This window comes from Chiloscyllium plagiosum, unplaced genomic scaffold (genome assembly GCF_037043375.1).
Source record: "Chiloscyllium plagiosum isolate Xiang-an unplaced genomic scaffold, Cpla_swu_hap1 HiC_scaffold_25, whole genome shotgun sequence".
Classification (NCBI taxonomy): domain Eukaryota; kingdom Metazoa; phylum Chordata; class Chondrichthyes; order Orectolobiformes; family Hemiscylliidae; genus Chiloscyllium; species Chiloscyllium plagiosum.
Genome location: NW_028270163.1, coordinates 53,395,605 through 53,417,322, shown reverse-complemented (window position 1 = coordinate 53,417,322; position 21,718 = coordinate 53,395,605). Strand labels below are relative to the sequence as shown.

The 21,718-nt window shown below is 43.6% G+C and overlaps 1 protein-coding gene across 4 annotated transcripts in view; it reads left to right on the top strand.

Annotated features, from left to right (window-relative positions):
* Positions 1–21,718, top strand: part of prkcaa (protein kinase C, alpha, a) — a 446,457-nt gene that overhangs the window by 385,349 nt on the left and 39,390 nt on the right. For all 4 annotated transcript variants that reach the window (XM_043715075.2, XM_043715073.2, XM_088000739.1 and 1 more), the window contains 3 exons: positions 1,689–1,780; positions 3,226–3,288; positions 5,438–5,576. In XM_043715075.2, the coding sequence (XP_043571010.2) occupies positions 1,689–1,780; positions 3,226–3,288; positions 5,438–5,576 (294 nt within the window). The remainder of the gene's footprint in view (positions 1–1,688; positions 1,781–3,225; positions 3,289–5,437; positions 5,577–21,718) is intronic.

The window sequence follows — 21,718 nt, the reverse complement described above, 5'->3', positions numbered from 1 at the left end:
CCTGTGTATAGTAACGTTCAGAATTTGAAGAGTTGTGAATTGGTTAAATCTGATTGTGTGCAGAAATAGGGCTGAGCCACTTGCATGGTCTACCGTAGATCACTCAGGACAGTGCAGGGGTCACTGTGGAGGAGTTCAGAGGGGACAAAATGAGGCAGTTAGCTGGAGAAGCAGACAGAGACTCTCTGTTAGGGAGTCCGACTGTCAACTGTGCTGATGAAACAAGCAGCTTTGTGTCATGAAGATTTGGGTAAGACCTACTACATTGAATGGCTGTGCTTAGTGAGGGCTCAGGGAAGCCCTGGAAGCTAAGAGAAGGCCATATGCTGCTCATAATTCAGTACCACTGAGAGGGAGGGTTGAGAAGCCAAGAAGCTGTTCTTGCTGCACGCAACTGAATACAATTCCAGCTCGGAGAAAAACCCAAGACATGAGTGGCTGGGTGCAGCTTGCTATTGGTGACGAGCTGGAGAGGTTACTGAATGAGCACTGGAGTACAGTTTGAGAGTCCAGTGGAACATATGCCAGGAGAGGAGGATGATTAATGAGAACAGAAGGTGTCATTGAGGCAGTCTGTGGCAAAGCAGTTCTTAGCAAGGAATTTCAAGGCCAGATGCGACGAGAGTGAAGAAGCTTTGAGATGACTCACAATATCAATAACATTAGGGGGAAATTACTGAGAAATCTGCAGGAACTCTCTTGATCATATTTCTGATTTGAAATATGCTGGAGGATGTTTGATCAGATCTTTTACCCCTATTGAACACATGTTGATTCTGGGTGTTAGTTATAACTTGTTATAGAATGTATCAAATTGTTCTGATGTTGTAAAGTATTGTTTTCTGCTCAAAACTGTGGAATCCTCTGGCTTTGCTTTCTTAGTAAGTCCCCTGGACCTCTCAGATTGCCTACTTTAAGGAAAAAATAAAAGTTACTAGTCCCTCATCAGATGGTGAGTGCAGTGTAGGATGGAACATAATTTGAGAGCTACACTGAACATATAGCACCCATGGGCTTCTTTCGAACAGTTCACAGCCTTCCCACAACTTTCCCACGTGTTTAGTTCCACAGACCACATTTGGAAAGGACAAGGAGAAGCAGGAGGTGAAAACCCACAGTCTTGCTCTGCTACAGGCTCCAAAGGTTGTTACTGACCGGCAAGCTGACCCTGTACCCAATACAGTCGAGCCTTGATTATCTGAACGAGACAGACAGGGAGCATTTTGTTCAGATAACTGATTATTCGGATAACCGGAAACAAGCAGTGATTTATGAGTGCCGGTTATTGGTTATTTGACAATGCACACCATAATGCGTTTAACCGAATGCTGAGTTGCCTAATGCCGTTTTTACGGGACCTTGAGATCTTGTTTGGATAATTCAAATTTCAGATAATTGAGGTTCGGATAATCAAGGTTGTACTGTAATCTCCTTTGGTTAACTCTAGCCACAGCCTTTTTTATACCTGAGCAGATTGCTGTTTTTCTGATTTCCTTTCAAATTCTTGTCCTGATTAACAACAGACACAACGCAGTATCTGACTCAGGCTAGTTTCTCTTCTGCAGTTCAAATTTGTGAGTATATTTAGTGGAAATGGTATTCTACAAATTCTGCCAAATATTGCAATTTGATTGCAGCTGATTAGGGAGATTTTCTCCTGCTCATATAGCTCTTGCCTTCCATTTCAGGATCGCCTGTATTTTGTTATGGAATATGTAAACGGTGGGGACCTGATGTACCACATTCAGCAAGTTGGCAAGTTCAAGGAACCGCAGGCAGTGTAAGCACATCTCCCCATGATTTCCCTGATTCGAATCTTGCTGAGTTCTCACCATGTTTATGCTTCACTGTTCCAGTGTAATATTCGGTATTAACTCCAACGTCTATGTAGCCACACACTTCATGGCTGAGTGATGGGACATGAACTGCGTTTCCTCATGTACTCCAGTGTCCCTGGGTTGTTTCGGTCTGAATGACAAGGTCAGGAAACAGCGAGCTTTCTGACCCAGGAAGTAAACTTTGTCCAGGGAAGAATGTACCGACCCATTCCTGCTCCTCAAAGTATTCGGTTGTTGTAGGATCATAATAAGCTTCAGCTTCCCACCTAGTTTACCCCTCTCCACTCAATAATCCCCCCCAATTGTGGCTTTGCCCACAAGCCTCTCCCATCTATCTATGCCACTCTCTCCCGTCAGGCAGAAGATACAGAAGCTTGAACACACACACACACACACAACCACACACACACACACACATACACACACAGACACACACATACACACACACACACACACACACACACACACACACATACACACACACACAGACACACACAGACACACACACACACACACACACACACACATACACACACACACACACACACACAGACACACACACACACACACACATACACACACAGACACACACACACACACACACACACACACACAGACACACACATACACAGACACACACACACACACAGACACACACACACACACACACACACACACACACACACAATTCAAGATCAGCTTCTTCCCAGCTGTTATTCAACTGATGGACCTCTCTAACTTTAAACCTAATGTTGATCTTGCTTTCTGCACCTTCTGTGCAGCCATAACCCTGTCCACCTTGCTCTGTTGAAGCACCCTATGATCTTTATGTGCTTGGATGTTATGATCTGCCAAGAATTGCAGGCACAACATTTTTCACTGTACTCAGGTATATGTGACCACAGTAAATCAAATCAAAGCATTCACCCCTCCCCCGTCACTGACTCCTCATCCCCTAACCTATGCCATCTAACCCCCCCAGGAGAAAGGGAGGACTGCAGATGTTGGAGATCAGAGTCGAGAGTGTGGTGCTGGAAAAGCACAGCAGGTCAGGTAGCATCCGAGGAGCAGGAATGAGGCTTGTGGGCCGGGGGCTGAGAGATAAATGGGATTATCTCTCACCTAACCACGCCCCTCCCCCCTGCCTCCTCTCTCCCCATTTCAGTGTAAAATGTAAGGCTATTGTATTTCATTGACCATCGTTGTATTTTCAGTAGTTTATGAAGGCAGTTTAAAACCATTTAATACTTGCAAAATTAGACAAAAACTTCCTCTAACTTCAAGTAGAATATTCTATGATGATCCATTTTGGTTGAAAGATTTGAAATTTAAAATGTGGAATATTTGGACATTTCATGGCTGATTGTTCCTGTTTTCTGTCTTCCAGGTTCTATGCAGCTGAGATCGCAGTGGGACTCTTCTTCCTACATAAGAAGGGGATTATTTATAGGTGAGAGAGCCAGAGTTTATTCAGAGATTATGATTACAAGCCTGTCCACAGTTTCTACATGCACTGCCACAGGGTAATACAGGTTTAAAATGCTGCAGCTTACTGTTCACTCAATAATACCAAACAATATCCATCACTCAGACCTGTTGCTTAGTGGGAAAATGGCAATAGATGAGAAAACAAAGGGTGGTATCGTGGTAACACTGGGCCAGGAGGTCTGGGTTCAAGTCCCCCCTGCTGCAGAAGTGTGTCATAACAGTTCTGAACAGGTTGATTAGGAAAATATCTAAAGGAAAGAGACAGACAAGGTAAAAATAAGACAATATCCTGCTTTAAGGGAAAATATCCATCTGTGCAGGATTCCTCCTTTGATGCACTGCTTCCTGAGTTTGGGAATTTTGGGTGTAGCACAGTAACATTCTACAGTTGCTTGACTTGGTGCTTAGGTGGCTGCTGTTATAATGCCTGAAATTTAAATGGATTTCCTTTCAAGGGCGTAAGGAAGGGAACGAATACGAATAATTTTATTTTAATTGTGGCAAATGAAATGCAATCTACACGAATGTGAGGTGATGCACTTGGAAGGACAAGGAAAGCTAGGGAATACGTGAATAACAGTAAGACCCTGGGAAGCACTGAGTATCTGGCCTGCATTTTCACTGGCCCCTTAAGGTAATCGGACAGGCAGATAAAGTGGTAAAGAAGGCATATGGGACGGTTGTTCTTAATGAACTGAGGCATTGAGTTGAAGAGCAGGGAGGTTTGGCTGGAACAGTATAAAACATTGCTCAGACCACTGTTAGAGTATTGTGTGCAATTCTGGAATCTATATTATAGGAGGGATGTGATTACACTGGAGCGGGCGCAGAAGAACTTTCCCAGGATGTTGCCTGGGCCGGAGAGTTTCAGATTGGACAGACGAGTTGTTTTCCTTAGAGCAGAGGAGACTGAAGGGGAACATGTTTGAAATGCATCAAATTATGAAGGGCTTAGGTAGGATGGTCACAGAAAAGATTTCTCCACCTGGTGGAGGAATCAAGGAGTGGGGGGGGAGGACAATGGATTTAAGGGAAGGTTTAGAGGGGATATGAGGAAAAGTATTTCACCCAAAGGGTGGGAGGAATCTGGAACTCATTGCCTATAATGGTGGGAGAGGTATAACCCGTCATTACGTTGAAGAAGTGTTTAGATGTGCAAGTCATACAAGGCTTTGGGCCAAGTGCTGGAAAATACGATTAGAATAGTTAGATGGTTGTTTCTGACCAGCAGAGATTCAATGGGGTGAAGGGCCATTTTCTGTGCTGTTGACCTCTATGATTCATGACTGATACAGAAAGCCCTAAGGAAAGGGAACAAATATTCACAATTTGCTTTGAGTTATCTCCCAGTAAAGGGCAGACATGTTGGAAGCTGTCAGCATGTTTCCCACATCCTTCTTCCTGAAGCTAAAACGCTTTGGTGACTCTGGTTTTGGATTAAGTTAAGGTGCAGGTGTTTTCCTTATTGAGTCTTAGGATATTGTGACCTCTCCATCAGTAGCTGTTAAATATAAAATGCCCATCACGTTAGTGTACAAAGATTGATTTCAGAAGGATTACTGAAACATTTACCCTCTCTAATGCACTCCTATGAAATCAGTTAACTGGGGCTCACATATTTCGCAATCTTACCGTCATTCCTATTTGGATCTCCTACCGAAGAAATATGAAAAAGATTAAACAATGAAGCTTTTTTTAGAAAAAAAACTTTATTTGTGGAAGCTGGACAGCTCTAAAATGCATTGTATGTTTAGGAACAACCACTTGACCATTTAGAGGACAGTAAAGTGTTAGCCAACTTGGTGCAGGACAGATGTCACGTATCAACTAGACCAGAGGAGATGGTCACTGTCTGTTCTTAAAGAGCATTCTGAGAAGCAGTTTCATTTTTCCCAGCAGCTGTGAGGTTTATATTGACAGACAGACTGGTCTGAATGGCTTCCTCCTGCATTCTAGGATTCCTTGTCTAGTTGAAGAAAATTGTTGTGACCAGTGTGTGATTTCAGAACACAAAATTCCTGGCGTTCACAGTCTCAGTGACTCTTGACAGTGGACTCGACCTCAGTTACATGAAGCTCAGAGTATTTCATCCACATTTAAATTGTTTGCAGAGACTTAAAGCTGGATAACGTGATGCTGGACGCCGAGGGACATATTAAAATTGCAGATTTCGGCATGTGCAAGGAGGGCATATTCGACAACGCCACAACGCGGACTTTTTGTGGGACGCCAGACTACATCGCACCGGAGGTAAGGCCAGAGCCAAGTCCTGGTTTATTAATATATCAGAATGCTGCTGAAACGTCATCAGAGCCCGATTTTTATAGACGTCAGATGTAGTTCATTCTTTCCAGGTCTCTTATCCCATTGTTAAGCACAAAAACAGAAATTGCTGGAAAAGCTCAGCAGGGTCTGTGGAGAGACATCAGAGTTAACATTTCAGATCGAGTGATGCTGATTTCTCTCTGCAGATCCTGCCAGACTTGCTGAGCTTTTCCAGCAATTTCTATTTTAGTCTCTGGTTTACAGCATCCGCAGTTCTTTTGATTTCTCTTAAACCATCTTTTAAGTCTCATTTGTGAAAATTGTTTTTTAGACCTCCAACAATTATTCTAATAAAAGACCATTCATCTTCAGTCCAGCTATTGAAAGTAAATTACAGCTTATTGTTACCAAGCCCTTAGTTCACACTGTGTCTCTGTCAGTAACTCAGGGAATTTACTCAGAGAAGCAAACCAGACTCAAATCCCACAAATGTAGATCAATGAATCAGTGAACTGTAGTCACAAATACAGTTTGTTGAGATTGACCAAGCCTGGAAACTAAATATTGTGGATTATACAGCCTAAAGGAGAAGCTAGTAAAATGGTGCAGCAGATGTTACCTCAGTCAGTAAGATGAAACCACTGCTGTAATAGAGTACAAATATAATGAAAGGTTGGGGGAGGGAAGGGGGGGGTGCTCTTGTGGTGTAGTGGTAGTGTCTGTATTTCTGGACCAGGAGACCCAGGTTCAAGTCCCACCTACTCTGCAGCAGTATGATAACATCTGAACAGGTTGATTAGAAAGTACCTATGATGGAAGCTCAGGAAGCATTGAAACATTTTGGGTAGAATTATTAAATAGAAACAGGAGCTTTGTGTAGATCCCCCCCTCCCCCCAATGGTAGCCTGTACAAATGCTGAAGTAAGATGCATGTAAAAGCAGTGTGGTTTTTAGAGGGGACAGGGATTAATTTTCAGAAAGACTGGAATAAGCAGCCAAGTCAATCAGAAATGAAATTAATTTCAATCATGTATTCTGGATGGTTTTCTAAAGCAATAGGTATAATATTCTCCGTGTGAAAAATCTCCAAGTTTCAGCACTGTTTACAGGTCACGATCCTGCTGACTTGGAGCTGTGCCACGCTTTTACATGACGTGACCAGGTAAGGGCTCTGTGGCACAGTGGTAATGTCTCTACCTCTGGGCCAGGGCACCCAGAGGTTGTGTCATAGTATGTCTGAACAGGTTGATTAGGAAGTGGGCCCATCAGCTAGACCTGCCCTGGATTTGCTGCCCAGTAAAGGATGGGATGAGGAGGTTGGCCTGATCCTGCTGAGAGAGACGGACACAGCCAGCTGCTCCTGCACAGGGGCCCTCCAAATGAGGCCCAGTCACAGAGCTTTCATTAACTTGGAAGGCCTCCCCTACTGGAACATCTGCTGTCAGCTCTGCCATGCTGTAATAGCATCACACAATAACAGGAATATTCATTGTGCAGGGGAGGTCACTGTCCTTACCTCAATTAAAGCCACCTCCACTAGAATCCCAGGCTGTGCCTCCCAGTCTCAAATTTAAAAGGTGGGGGCTGGAAAAGCACAGCAGCATCTGAGGAGAAGGTGAGTCGATGTGGGAGTAAGGCCTGACCTTTGGCTGCGGGAGTGAGCCTGACGTCTGGCTGTGAGGGGGAATGAGCCTGAACTTTGGCTGTGGGGGGAGCGAGAGTGTGTTTCTCAGGTCTCCTGGCTGATTGTGTTACTGTGCATAGCTAAGGGCTAAATGTTCATTCACACGCCTTGACTTCCCACCTCCCATAGGGCACCGTCAAGAAGCTCAAGTTAGCTTTTAAAGTTAATAGACTTTGTTCAAGTTAGGGTTGCCATAATCTCAGAGGATCATAGGGTTGCTCTTTCGTTAGAGAGAGATGACTGCTGGTGGTTTAACCAGTGGGTCACCACGCCCCAGGCAAGGGGAGAGAGGTTGAATGTGCAGTGACATTAATTCCACACCAGGCTTTTCAATGTTGTGGGTGTATAAAACTTCAGAATGCCTCCCTTTGGCTCACGTAGTGATCTTGGTTAAAGAGGTATCAGTTTATTCACTACCCTGAGAAATACGGACCTCCATTGTACAATTACCACTGGTATTTCAGAGTTGAACAAACCTAGCCATACATCAAGAACATCTCTGAACTGACAGCCAGACTATTGCAACCACTAGGACTTATAACAGCACACAAACCAACAGCCACTCTCAGACATCAACTCACCAGAACGAAGGACCCGATACCCAGCTTGAGCAAAACTAATGTAGTGTACAAAATCCCATGCAAGGACTGCACATAACACTATATAGGACAAACAGGAAGACAGCTAACGATCCGCATCCACGAATATCAACTAGCCACGAAACAACACGACCAGCTATCCCTAGTAGCCACACACGCAGACGACAAGAAACATGAATTCGACTGGGACAACACTACCATTATAGGGCAAGCGAAACAAAGAACAGCCAGGGAATTCCTAGAAGCATGGCATTCATCCACAAACTCCATCAACAAACACATCGACCTGGACCCAATATACCGGCCACTACAGCGGACAGCTGAAACTGACAACCGGAAGCGGCAGGGACAGGCCACTATAAATGCCGGAGGAAACACCACAGAAGCGCTTCACAGGAGGCTCCCAAGCACTGAGGATGTCACCTGGACAGGGGACGAAACGTTTGCAATAAAAACTTCCAGCTCGGCGAACAGAACCACAGCAACGAGCACCCGAGCTACAAATATTCTCACAAACTTTGAAAACCTAGTTCAGTCCTCAGAAACATCCTCTCGCATCACTGCATTGCTGCCTCCTGAGAGAGAGAGAGAGAGAGAGCAGGGAAAGTATGTGCTGAAGTGACTCTGTTCACCATTGGAGGTAGTGAGGCTGCCTCTGTCCACTGAATAGCTGTGGTGCTTGTTGGGTACAGAATGATCCCAGCTCACAAAGTGGCCATTCAGCCCCTTCTGGAAGACTTTCACTGTTCCTAACTGGTTTACAGTGCGTGAAGCAACACAGCTCTTTCCCTGTTCTGATATCTATGCGAAAAATTCCTTCAGACGCCTGACAAAGTGAGAAATGGAGGTCACGCTTTGTTTTTATTTGTTTCTGAACTCGTGGCTGGACATCGAGTCTCCTTTCAGACTGCTTTAGCCTCGCAGCCTTTCCAATTACTGTAAGCTTTAATGTGATCGATGACAGCACTGACTAGTGGTAAATCTAATTATCTGCTCATGTTTTTAAATGCAACTGGACTTTAATTGCAGCTGCAGGGAGAGATGCAACTTTCATGCCTCTTAATTCTCTCTAAAGCCATGCTCAGCCACAATATCTAACAAATTGTTACCCCCATCTGTCCTGACAACTACATTTCTATGGCGCCTTTAATACAATAAACCATCCCAAAGCAGTTTGCAGGAGCAGGGAAATAAAATGTGACACCAAATACATTAAGCAATATTAGATCAGCCTGGTCAGAGAAGTAGGATTTGGAACAGTGTTTTGAAGGAAGATGGAGGAGCGGAGAGGTGTAAAGAGGGGATTGCAGAGCAGGAGGCATGGCCAACAATTGTGAAGCAGGGGATGCAAGAAGAGGCCAGAATTAGAGGGTTCCAGATGTCTCAGAGGGTGTGGGGCTGAAGGACGTTGCAGAGATAGGAATGGGAGAGGTCTTTCTTATTGAATTAAATTGTGTGTTACATGCAGTTATACAACGTTGCTTAGAGTATTACAGATTATTGTCTTTCTGCATTCCTTCATACAAACTCACTCATCACACGCTCAGGATTGGTTAACTCTAAATAGGTTCAGTTTATTTGAAGGTTCAAACTGATATATGAACACATCGCTCAACAATCAGGTTCACTCTGGGAATTCAGTGACCATCATTACTCACAAAGTCTGCTGCACTCCTACACCTAGCCAGCTACTGGTTCATATTCTACATTGCAGTCTAGATTAGAGTGGTGCTGGAAAAGCACAGCAGGTCAGGCAGCATTCGAAGAGCAGGAAAATCGACGTTTTGGCCAAAAGCCCTTCATCAGGAATGCCCAAAACGTTGATTTTCCTCCTCCTCGGCTACTGCCTGACCTGCTGTGCTTTTCCAGCACCACTCTAATGTAGACACCAGTTATCACTGTCTGATGAGATTGTGACCCTCTGGCACTGTGGTGGTTTTCCTCCTTTTATTTTGTCACATTCTGGTTCCTTGGTCATTTGCAATCCCTCTTAAAGTCTCCAGTCCTGAGATACTCCCACATTACTGATTTGGAAGAGAACAGGAGTTCAGTAGGATTGTCCTGGAAGACAGATACAGTGAAAGGGAGAGGTTTTAATGTAAAATTATCATGTAACTGTTGATTGAGATGCAGTGAGCAGTACACCAGTGCTTTATTGCTGAAGCTGACTGCATTGTTCATTGTGGGCAATAGCCTTGAGCCCAATGCCCTAGCACCACTCAACAACTTTGGAAACAGAAGCAGTAAGAGGCCATTCGGCCCAGTGAGCCTGATCCACCATTCTATAATATCACGGCTGACCTAGTTGTAGTCTAAACTCTCCCACACCCTTCAATTTCCTGGTCAAGCAAAACTCTGTCTAATCCAATTTGAAATACAACAAACCTTGTTTTAACTGATATGTTATGAACCAGCACTCTTGTTAAACCAGCATTATCCCCCTGAAATCCCAGCAGTTTACTGCATCATCATGATGTCCGAATAGTCCATTGAGGGTTTGAGTGAGAAGGCTGTCTACAGGTAAGTTTTATTTACAGAAAGGTTGCATTATTATTTCAGTGATTTATGTCTTAAATAAAGTATAACAGTGATGTGTATACCCCCTGCATTATGTTTCTATCACTGAGTGGGTGTTTTTATATTGATTATATGGACCTCTCGATCAACCGGAATATTTGATCAACCAGCACACTCCTAGTCCCATAAGTGCTGGTTATATATCTTCTGACACCCAGAACTATACACCTCCCTGTTCTTGTACTTTATGTCTCTATTCATAAGGCCAAGGATACTGTATGCTTGGTTAACTTCTCCATCTGTAATCCCTGACACCTTGAAGGAGTTATGCACGTGTATTCCCAGTTTCCCTTTTCTCCTGCATATCCTTTGGAGCAATATCCTTTATAACCATCTCTTCAAAAATGTATCAGCTGTTACTTCTCTGCATTGAACTTCACCTGCTACTTACTCGCTGACTTCCCCGTGATTATGTCTTTCTGAGGTTCTACACTGTCCTCCTTTGTTCACAGTGACTTAGATGTTTCAATAAGATAGGAAAGATGCAGAGGCTTTGGAGAAGGTGCAAAGAAGGTTTACCAGGATGCTGCCTGGACTGGAGGGCTTGCCGTATGAAGAAAGGTTCAATAAGCTCGGACTTTTCTCTCTGGAGAGAAGGAGGGAGAGAGGAGACCTGATCGAGGTGTACAAAATCATGAGAGGAATAGATAGAGCCAATAGCCAGAGACTTTTCCCCAGGGCAGGATGGACTGGTACGAGAAGTCATAGTTTGAAGATATTAGGAGGAAGGTATAAAGAGAGTTGTGAATGCATGGAATGCGTTGCCAGCTTTGGTGGTGGTGGAAGCAGAGTCATTGGGGACATTTAAGCGACTGCTGGTCATGCACATGGATAGCAGTGAGTTGAGGGGTGCGTAGGTTAAGTTACTATGTTTTATATTAGGATTAAGCCTCGGTACAACATCGTGGGCCTACGGGCCTGTTCTGTGCTGTACTTTTCTATGTTCTAGGATCACCTTTCACTCTTTTCAACTCCACTGAGTATGGGACCATCCTATTCCATCTTTTCTCCAAAGGCAACCCCTACATTCCAGGAATCAGCCAAGTGATCCTCCTCTGAACTGCTTCCAATGCAAATCTACCCTCTTCAAGCAAAGAAAGCAAAACTGTATGCAGTATTACCCCAAGTGTGATCTTATTAATACCCTGTACAATCATAGCAGCATTTCCCGATCTTTATACTGTTACTTCCCTTTGCAATAAACCCCAACATCTTGTGTGTCCTCCTCATTTCCCCCTGGACCTGCATGTCAATTTTTTTGTGATCCATGGACTGGGCCACCCAGATCCCTCTGTACCACACCATTTTGCAGTATCTCTCTCTCTCTCTCTCTCAATTTAAAAAGATATTCTGCTTTTCTGTTCTTCTTCTCAAAGTGAACAAACTCTCATTTTCGCTCATTCACTGATCCATATCCCGTTGCAGATTTTTCGGGCTATCCTCCACATCATTTACCTTCCCTTTGTATCATCAGCCCATCTGGTTACATTCCAGTCAGGGCCTCTGTCCAAGTCTTTGAACATTAATGGGGCAGCACTGACCCAGGCTACGGAGGAACAGAAACAAGAGAGACCTCTGATGCCAACACAGCACCTTCTGTTGATTTCACATTCCCAGCCTCTCGCTGATGCTGTGTGTAGCCGAGAGGATGTTTTTGAGGTTGGATCAAGCATGAGTGACAGTCATCTCTGGGCAGGGGACACAGTTAGTGCAGGGGCCCAATATCCAGAGGGGGTCGCTACCCGCTCCATTCTGCTACAGAGGACTCCGATGAGGACTTCAATGGCATGGCCGATCAAAGAGAGTGTACAAGGAAGTGCTTTCAGAAATCTAGCAGAAAGCCTGCGACCAACGTACAGGAACGTTGAGGAGTCCAGCTCTAGCTAAGGCAAAGCTTGGAGGCCATTCTCTGCAACAAGGAATTTTGTGGACTCAACCGTAACAAATCCGAGTTCAGATCAGAAAGAGGCAGTGTAGCCCCAGAGCCTGCTCCAAACCTCACTGCAGCGTCTGGTAGCCAATGCTGCTATATGCACTGCAGCTCAGGCTGCTGCAGGAAGAACTTGTATCCCCCCAGCCCGTCGATGGTCTCAAGTCCTCTCACCTGTCCCAACGATTTGGCTAATTGTCCTGTTAATGCGTCAAAATAATTAACAGTTAGAAAATAAGAATATCCAACTAGTGTTCAATTCTTTGCAAAATTTTCCCAAACTGGAAATACTTTCTGTTTGCTTGTCACATTATAGTCGCAAAATGTAAAAGTCTTTAAGACAAAGTCCAGGCAGATGCTGCAGATCAAAAATAAGACCAGAAAGTGCAGGAGAAACCCAGCAGGTCTGGCAGCATCTTTGGAGAAAGCAGCAGTGTTAACATTTCCAGTCTGATATACTGAAAAAGGTCTGAAGGAGAGTCATACAAGACTGAAAATGTTCAAAATAAAAATATTGTTCTCTTTCTCTTCACTATAAATTGTCTTTACACAAATCATTTTACACTTTCCACAGTGTATACTGGACAGAGTTAAGTGCAGTGTGAAAGATGATTTGTGATGCAGTGATTACTAGTGAGCTTTCACAGATGAAAATGTATTGTCTTTGTAATTGCGCCATACCATATCTTTCACTTAATTTGGAGTTTTATTCAGACATTTACTGTCTACCTCATTATCTCCTCAAAACTCTTCAAGCAGATAGTGGTTTTCTTCCATTTCAGGAGCGCGTCACACACAAATACCTAAAAACATAAATTGCAACTATCACCCTGGATTAGGTCAGCTTGGAACATCTACAGGACAGAGATTGGTTGCTGTCAGTTCAGCTACATTGTGATATTTGATGAGAGATGAACCTTGCAGTTATGCGCCAGTTTATAAAGAATGATGCACTGCTTAAGAAAGGGAAAGCAATTCACCATTCACAAAACACACACACAGAGTGCAATTTGAAATAAAATAAATATAGAATATTTCAAAGCAGTCTCACATTTTACTCAGAGCTATTTTCAAAATCGCTGCAGTTACCCCTCACTATTTAATCAGCTGCAATTTGATGATATCCCCCTCAGTCTGATGTTTTTTTCACGTCTCACTCCAGTAGCATTGACCCAATTATCCCATCAGAAAGCAATTCTTTATGAAGCCTTCATCATCCCAGTACAACACTGGATTTGATTGCATCTCTGACGCAGATTTGAGAAGACATTCTGCTTTTATTTAGATTTCTTTTAAAACTGGTTCCAGTTAGTTTCAAGGGTTACTTTTGAGTTTTGACACTGTTTTGTGTAAAAACATGTAATTATTAGAATAGTCCAGGGAAGGCACAAATATCATCCTCCGAATCTCATTTTTGTCAAATTAAAGATTAAGTTAATAATGTCCTTTGCTTATTTTATTTCCACTCCTTCGAGGAGCTTCCATGTGATCACTGCAGCCAGCGTAATTCCTGTCATTTTTTAACAACGAACGAGATTGGAGTATTGGCTTCCAAAGCACAGATTCTCTGACTCAAATGCTGAGAGCTGGAGAAAGAGCATGACTGAAACTCATCACCTTCCTGGCAAGGGATCCCTTACACTTTCCATGTCTTTGTGACAGATATAAGCAATGTGAATAACAAAGATAAAACAGTATGGTTTAAAGAAATTGTCGGTGAGCAGGAAAATAGTTTTATTCAGGGAATTAAGAGAAAAATAATCACTGTAAATTTTAGGATGGTAACCTCACTTAAAGACCTAAAAACTTGAAATTTCAACGACTAGAAATTACAGTTCTGAATGGCCACTGGGTCCTCAGTCTGCATCAGAGTGCTATATGTGGTGTGACTATAAATGTTTTTTACTGAGTTTCTGATTTGATTTGATTTGATTTGATTTGATTTATTATTGCCACATGTATCTAAGTACCGTGAAAAATATTGTTTTGCAAGCAGTACAGGCAGATCAGAGCAAACAAGGACGTACAGATCAAAGGATGCTTAGATACAGGTTACACTGCACAGGAGTACACAAAGCAAGATCAGCATTGGATTTGACATAAGAGAGGCCCACTCAGCAGTCCAATAACAGCAGGGAAGAAGCTGTACATGTACAATGGTGCGTATGTTCAAGCTTCTGTATCTTCTGCCTGATGGGCACTACTGGAGTGGGAGGGGTCTTGGATGATGTTGGCAGCTTTTCCATAACAATAAGAAGTGTAGATGGAGATTGGGGGATTGGAAAGGAGATTGGCTTCCGTGATGGTCTGGGCTGTGTGCTCAACTTTCTACAGTTTCTTACAGTCCCAGGCAGAGCCTTACCAAGCCATTATCCAACCAGATAGAAAGCTTTCTATGGTGCATCTGTAAAGGTTGGTGAGGGTCTTTATGGAAATGCTGAATTTCCTAAACCGCGTGAGGGAGAAGAGGCATTGTGTCTGATGAAATCTCAAATTCATAATGGGTAGGCCCCCTTTGAGATCGAATGAGGCGCACACACACACACACACACACACACAGACACAGGTGCATACACACCCTCATGCACTTGTGCACACATAAACACACATGTGTGCACACACATACACACAAAGCACAAACATATGTGCACACACAGACACAGGAGGTAATATGCATATGGAATAAGCTGTCAGAGGAAGTGGTTGGGGGCGGGTACATTAATAACATTTAAAAGGCATTTTGGACACATACATGGATAGGAAAGATTTCAAAGAATATGGGCCAAGTGCAGGGAAATGGGGTTAGGGTGGATGGATATTTTTGGCATTGCCCAGTTTGGGTCAAAGGGCCTGACTCCGTGCTGTAGGACTCTATGACTCTATATGTGCACACACAGACACCCATGTACAAACATATGTGCACATGTGCACATCCAGTGGAGAACAGGGAGAATGGGCTGTTCAGCCAAATAGTCGAGTCTAATTGGATCAGCAAATTCAAGGTGAAGTTCAATGAGAATATGGAAATGAATGGACAGACAGACAGAATGGTAGCAGAATTTTGGAATGGTTGTGAGACATTGACCAGGTGGACTCCAGTGATAGTCTCCAGTCTTTTTCACTCCTGTGTACCTTGTATTGCTTTAAGAATGAGCTGTAGTTTTCCATTTCAATGATGAGGAGTTTGGTTATGTTATTATCCAACTTTCACCACATCGCTGATCCAGCTGCTGTTCTGAAGTTTAAACGTCTTATTTCAGAAAATGAGTATTGATCATTTGGAGTTGAGCTTACAGTGATATTGTTAATGTAATGGAGCTGCACTAAAATTACTGCTGCTGGTCGTATGCTGTTTTGACAGTTTGACAGGCTAAGTGGATATGATCAGTACCCACTCCTCAATGCTCCTAATATAATCTTTGCAATAGCTCACAGTTTTGTTTTATGAGGACTAGGGGCGGCAATAGCCTAGTGGTTTTACCACTAGACTATTAATCCAGAGATGCAGGTAATATTCTAAGAATAAAAACAGAAAATGCTGGAAAAGCTCAGCAGGTCTGGTAGCATCTGTGAAGAGAATCAGAGTAAACGTTTTGGGTTCAGTGACCCTAATATTCTGGGAACCTGGGTTCAAATCATATTGGAATTTGAATTCAATAAAAATCTGGAATTAAAAGTCTAATGATGACAAGGAAACCATTGTTGATTGACAGGAAAAAAACTGAACTAGATCACTAATGTCCTTTCCGGTAGGAAGCTGCTGTCCTTAAGGCGTTTGACAAGGTTCCCCATGGGAGACTGATTAGCAAGGCTAGATCTCATGGAATACAGGGAGAACTAGCCATTTGGTAACAGAACTGGCTCAAAGGCAGAAGACAGAGGGTGGTGGTGGGGGGTTGTTTATCAGACTGGAGGCCTGTGACCAGTGGAGTGCCACAAGGATCAGTGCTAGGTCCTCTACGTTTTGTCATTTACTTAAATGATTTGAATATGAGCATAAGAGGTAGAGTTATCAAGTTTGCAGATGACACCAAACTTGGAGGTGTAGTGGACAGCGAAGAGGGTTACCTCAGATTACAACAGGATCTTGACCAGATGAGCCAATGGGCTGAGAAGTGGCAAATGGAGTTTACTTTAGATAAATGCGAGGTGCTGCATTTTGTGAAAGCAAATCTTAGCAGGACTTATACACTTAATGGTAAGGTCCTGGGAGTGTTGCTGAACGAAGAGACCTTGGAATGCAGGTTCATAGCTCCTTGAAAGTGGAGTCGCAGGTAGATAGGATAGTGAAGAAGGCATTTGGTATGCTTTCCTTTATTGGTCAGAGTATTGAGTACAGGAGTTGGGAGGTCATGTTGCGCTGTACAGGATATTGGTTAGGCCACTGTTGGAATATTGCGTGCAATTCTGGTCTCCTTCCTATCAGAAAGATGTTGTGAAACTTGAAAGGGTTCAGGAAAGATTTACAAGGATGTTGCCAGGGTTGAAGCATTTGAGCTATAGGGAGAGGCTGAATAGGCTGGGGCTGTTTTCACTGGAGTGTCAGAGGCTGAGGGGTGACCTTATAGAAGTTTACAAAATTATGAGGGGCATGGATAGGGTAAATAGGCAAAGTCTTTTCCCTGGTGTCGGGGAGTCCAGAACTAGGAGGCATAGGTTTTGGGTGAGAGGGGAAAGATATAAAAGAGACCTAGGGGGCAACTTTTTCACGCAGAGGGTGGTACGTGTATGGAATGAGCTGCCAGAGGATGTGGTGGAGGCTGGTACAATTGCAACATTTAAGAGGCATTTGGATGGGTATATGAATAGGAAGGGTTTGGAGGGATTAGGGCTGGGTGCTGGCAGGTGGGACTAGATTGGGTTGGGATATCTGGTCGGGTTGGACCGAAGGGTCTGTTTCCATGCTGTACATCTCTATGACTCTATGACTCTATCTGGTCTGACCTACATGTGACTCCAGACCCACAGCAATGTGGTTGACCCTTAACTGCCTTCTGGGCAATTAGGGATGGGCAATAAAAACTGACTGAGCCAGAAACGCCCACATCCTGTGAGTGAACAAATAAAAAAAATGTTACTTTGACAACATTTTCCTTTCCTCCTAAGGTCATGTTATGGATCCTTGCCATGAGCAGCCATTTTGGCTTTTCTGCAGATGCTTAGTTCTCTCTAGTGTCAGCTGGTTGTTCAACTATAGGGGGCATCACAAGCCAGTGCAATCCTGTCCTGACTGGCTACTTGCCCTTCCCAATTCAAATTATTAACCACTAACCAGGAATGAACCTACTGATTGTGCTTTTTAATCTCCTTCCCATGTGGGGAAGGTAGCAATACTAAACACAATTGAGCCGCACCTTTTAGACGTAAAGGAGTTGCTGTTAGATATTTTAAACAAAATGTTGGGACATTTTATGACAAAACTCCAGGGTAAGGTGGACCGGAACTCAGACCGTCTGGTTTAGAGAAGATGACACTACCACTGTGTCACCACAGCCCTTAAAGGAGTTGCTGTGAATAAAAAATACATGATCAACTCCACGTCTGATCTGAATGCCATCTGATATGATTATGTTGCTTTTGAGACATGTGCTACTTCCCCGTAGTTCAGCAGTTTAAATGAACATTTATAATTCTCTGTGGGATAGGAGCTGTAAAAATAATTATTGAGCAGTCTTTTCTGGATCATGTGAGGTTACCCATGTGGAATGTATACTTGGATCCATCAACTTTAATAAATTGCACTTCATGTAAGTCACAGAGATCAATGTTTACACTGCCTGCGGTTCCTTGAACTTGCTAACTTACTGAACGTGGTACAGTTGGTCACCACCGTTCACCTATTCCATGGCAAATTAATGGAAACTGAAAACAGGCAATGCTGGCGAAACTCAGCAGGTCTGGCAGCTTCTGTGGAGAGAGAAGCATTTCTTTCCTGCCAGTGATACCCGAGTAGCCTTGCTTTATTTCTGTGGTAACTACAGCATTGTTCTGCTTGACAGCATAGTGACAGGTTAGTTCACTCTCCCACTGTCATTTCTGAAGCTCTGCATCATTTTTACAGATTGTAGAAGGGTCTGATGAGAAAATATTTGTGATCATTGTGAAGGTAGGGCACCTCTGCTGGGAAGCACAAAGTCAGTAATTTTGTGCAGGCTGATTTTATCAGTTAGTTTGTGATTGAGGTTAATGCCATTGTCCTTTAATATATTGCTCATTGCAGCTCTACATTGAATTGGAGCAGGATTTATGAATGCTATTATTTTTGTAATGATACGAGACTAAGGTTGTTAAAAGGAACCTGGCCATCTGTTTAGAGGAATCACTTAGAGCCAGTGTGTAAGGGGCAGTCAGTGGCAACAATCAAAAGGTCAATGAAAAGTTCCTTGGTATTTGAATGTGCCTGGAATTCAAAAAGTTGGTGGTATTTGATTCCTTGAAGCGTGGTTTAACACAGCATTTGCTTTTAGACAATGACAGGTGGATTTTACTCGAACCCCCACCAGTTCCTGTTTGTGGTGAGTGGGTCCAAAGTAGTTTGAGTCCCCAGGCCACTCCACTCCAGCCCATTCCCATACTCACCCCCATAATACACTGGGAGATGGGGGGGGGGGGGGCGAGGAGTTGAAATTAGCATGATGTCTGCTGCATTGAAGTCAACTATCACAGTTCAGCCGGGCTTTTCCCTTTTAATCTGTTCAGAGATATTATGACACATCTCAGAAACAGGTGGAGTATTGAGCCCAGGGCTCCTGACCCAGTGGTAGGAACGCTGCCATTGCACCAGAGGAATTTCCCCACCCCATTCAGCTAGACTTGTTAACAGGACAATTGACTTGAATCATCCTTTGTCCTTGCCATACTTTTGTCGCCAGGGATATTTGGGTCAAAGTGGGTGGCCTATTACTTAAACATTTTTAAAAGGACAGGAAAGAGGGAGGACTATCTTTGGGGGTTTGGGGGTCAAGGAACCTCCCCGCCACCAAAGGTAGTATCCCCTTTTTACCTGCCTGCTCACCACAACCCATTCCCCACATCCCGCCCCCTCCTCACCACATCCAGCCTTCCCACTCAATACCCCAATCTGCCTCATTGGTTTCCATTGGCCCTTCTTCATCAGAGCTCAGTACTGCTTCCTCCCACTGGAGGGCGCCCCCAACTTCAGCCTGCCCACAATATGTCATGGCGGCAGGGATGGCTCTCTTCTCATGCCCATTGGCTGCCCATGCACTTTTCTTTTGGTGGTTTGAGTGTCTGTGTGTATGGGAGAGAGAGAAAGATACAGAGACCAAAGGAGAGACAGACAGAGAAAGAGACAGGAGAGAGATGGAGAAAGAGAGACAGAGACGAGAGAGACTGACAAACACAGAAGGTGAGACAGAGAGAAAAAGAGAGGGACAGACAGACAGACAGAGAAGGTGAGAAGTGGAGTGTGGAGAGACAGACATAGAAAGGCTGGTCAAGCAAACATTGAATTTTACCCCAAATCTCAGTAATTCCATATTGGCCTCAGAAGATTATAGTGTGAGGACTAATACAAGGACTAATAATTCATCCATGAGCAGCAGTTGCAGAAACTACATTTGTACTCCCTCGAGTTTAAAACAGCGAAGGCATCTAATCAAGACATGTACAATGTGGAAAGGATTCGTTGGGTTCCTTTCAGAAATCCTATTTTCTCTGGTGGGGCAAGTCCACAACAAGCTTAGCATAAAGGCAACACTATTTAGAAATGAAATTTGGGAGCATTTTTCATGCTAAGATTGATGGAACTCTCCCTAAGAGGTTAAGAATTTTGGGTAAATACATTTTTCAAGATTCAGACGAACAGATTTATTTTGGGCAAGCGTATTCAAGGTAATAGGCCAAAGCCAGAGAAATGGGTTTGAGGAACTGAGATCTCTGTGAATGTCAGAACAGATCAGTGAGGTTAAACAGTCTATTCCTGTTACTGAATGTTTACTGACCCTTTGGCGTAAATTGAAAGAATGTATAAGATGAAGAAGGAGCGGTTACTCTCTCTACCATTTACAACATTTACAACAGGTTTGTCCTTCTCCTCCCCAAAAATTTCTCTAAATCTCTTAGAAACTTGCAAAAACATACTGTAAATTTTGGGTATCTACAGATCATTCTTCATCATTGTTGCCTAATGCTGTGTGACCAGGTGTGTACACTCTATTCTGGGTGATTGGAGGAATAGGAGTCTGGGTCTGGCTATATCTCACCCTCATCAGCTTCCTACTATCTACCAACGGTGACAAGAACACAGCAACTCATCCATTTCAGGTGTGATGTCTTCAGTGGGCACCCCTTTGCCAATGGGAGAGCCAGCATTTGCCACACGTACCTCGCTAGAAGCTGCCATGTGTTGTTGTGGGTTGTCATTCTCACCAGTGGTGCCTGTTGCCAAGCAACCAGTTGGTGGTGGTGCCCACCAGCCCACAGGAAGTGTCACCATTTTCCTATCAGGCCTTTGTTCTGTATCCAAAGACGTCCTTGAAGTGGGGCAGACTGTGATTGGATTCAAAAGATTTTATCCACAGAAGATTCATGAATGAGCAACACTGTCTCAAAGTTTGCTGTGTCCATGATAAACTTTTCATTCAGTTAAATAGATTCCAGCTGGAGAAAGGAAAAGACAGTTGGCCAAATGTTTATACATCTTACACCTGCACATTGTCTCTATTTATAGGAAGGTGGCAGAGAATGACTAATCTGCAAGCAAACATTCTGGCACCTAATGCCTGAATATAGAAACCCGCAATGTGATGGGAGAAATCTCGAGGCCCTTTCACATGGAGAAGAGCAGCTGCCAAGCAGAGGCAGGTTTCTGCCCTTCTCAACCAACCCCACCAGAGATCCCCGAAGGTGTCAATGTTACAGAGCTGTGATTGGCTTAAAGCTGCCTGTTTCAACAAAGTATTACAACAGGATCTTGATCAGATGGGCCAATGGGCCAAAGAGCAGCAGATGGAGTTTAATTTAGATAAATGTGAGGTCCTGTCTTTTGGAAAAGCAAATCAGGGCAGGACTTATACACTTAATGGTAAGGTCCAAGGGAGTGTTGCTGAACAAAGAGACCTTGGAATGCAGGTTCATAGCTCTTTGAAAGTGGAGTCACAGGTAGATAGGATAGTGAGGAAGGCGTTTGGTATGCTTTCCTTTATTGGTCAGAGTATTGAATATAGGAATTGGGAGGTCATGTTGCGGCCGTACAGGACACTGTTGGAATATTGTGCACAATTCTGGTTTCCCTCGTATTGGACGGATGTTGTGAAACTTGAAAGGGTTTACAAGGATGTAGCTAGGATTGGAGGATTTGAGCTATAGGGAGAGG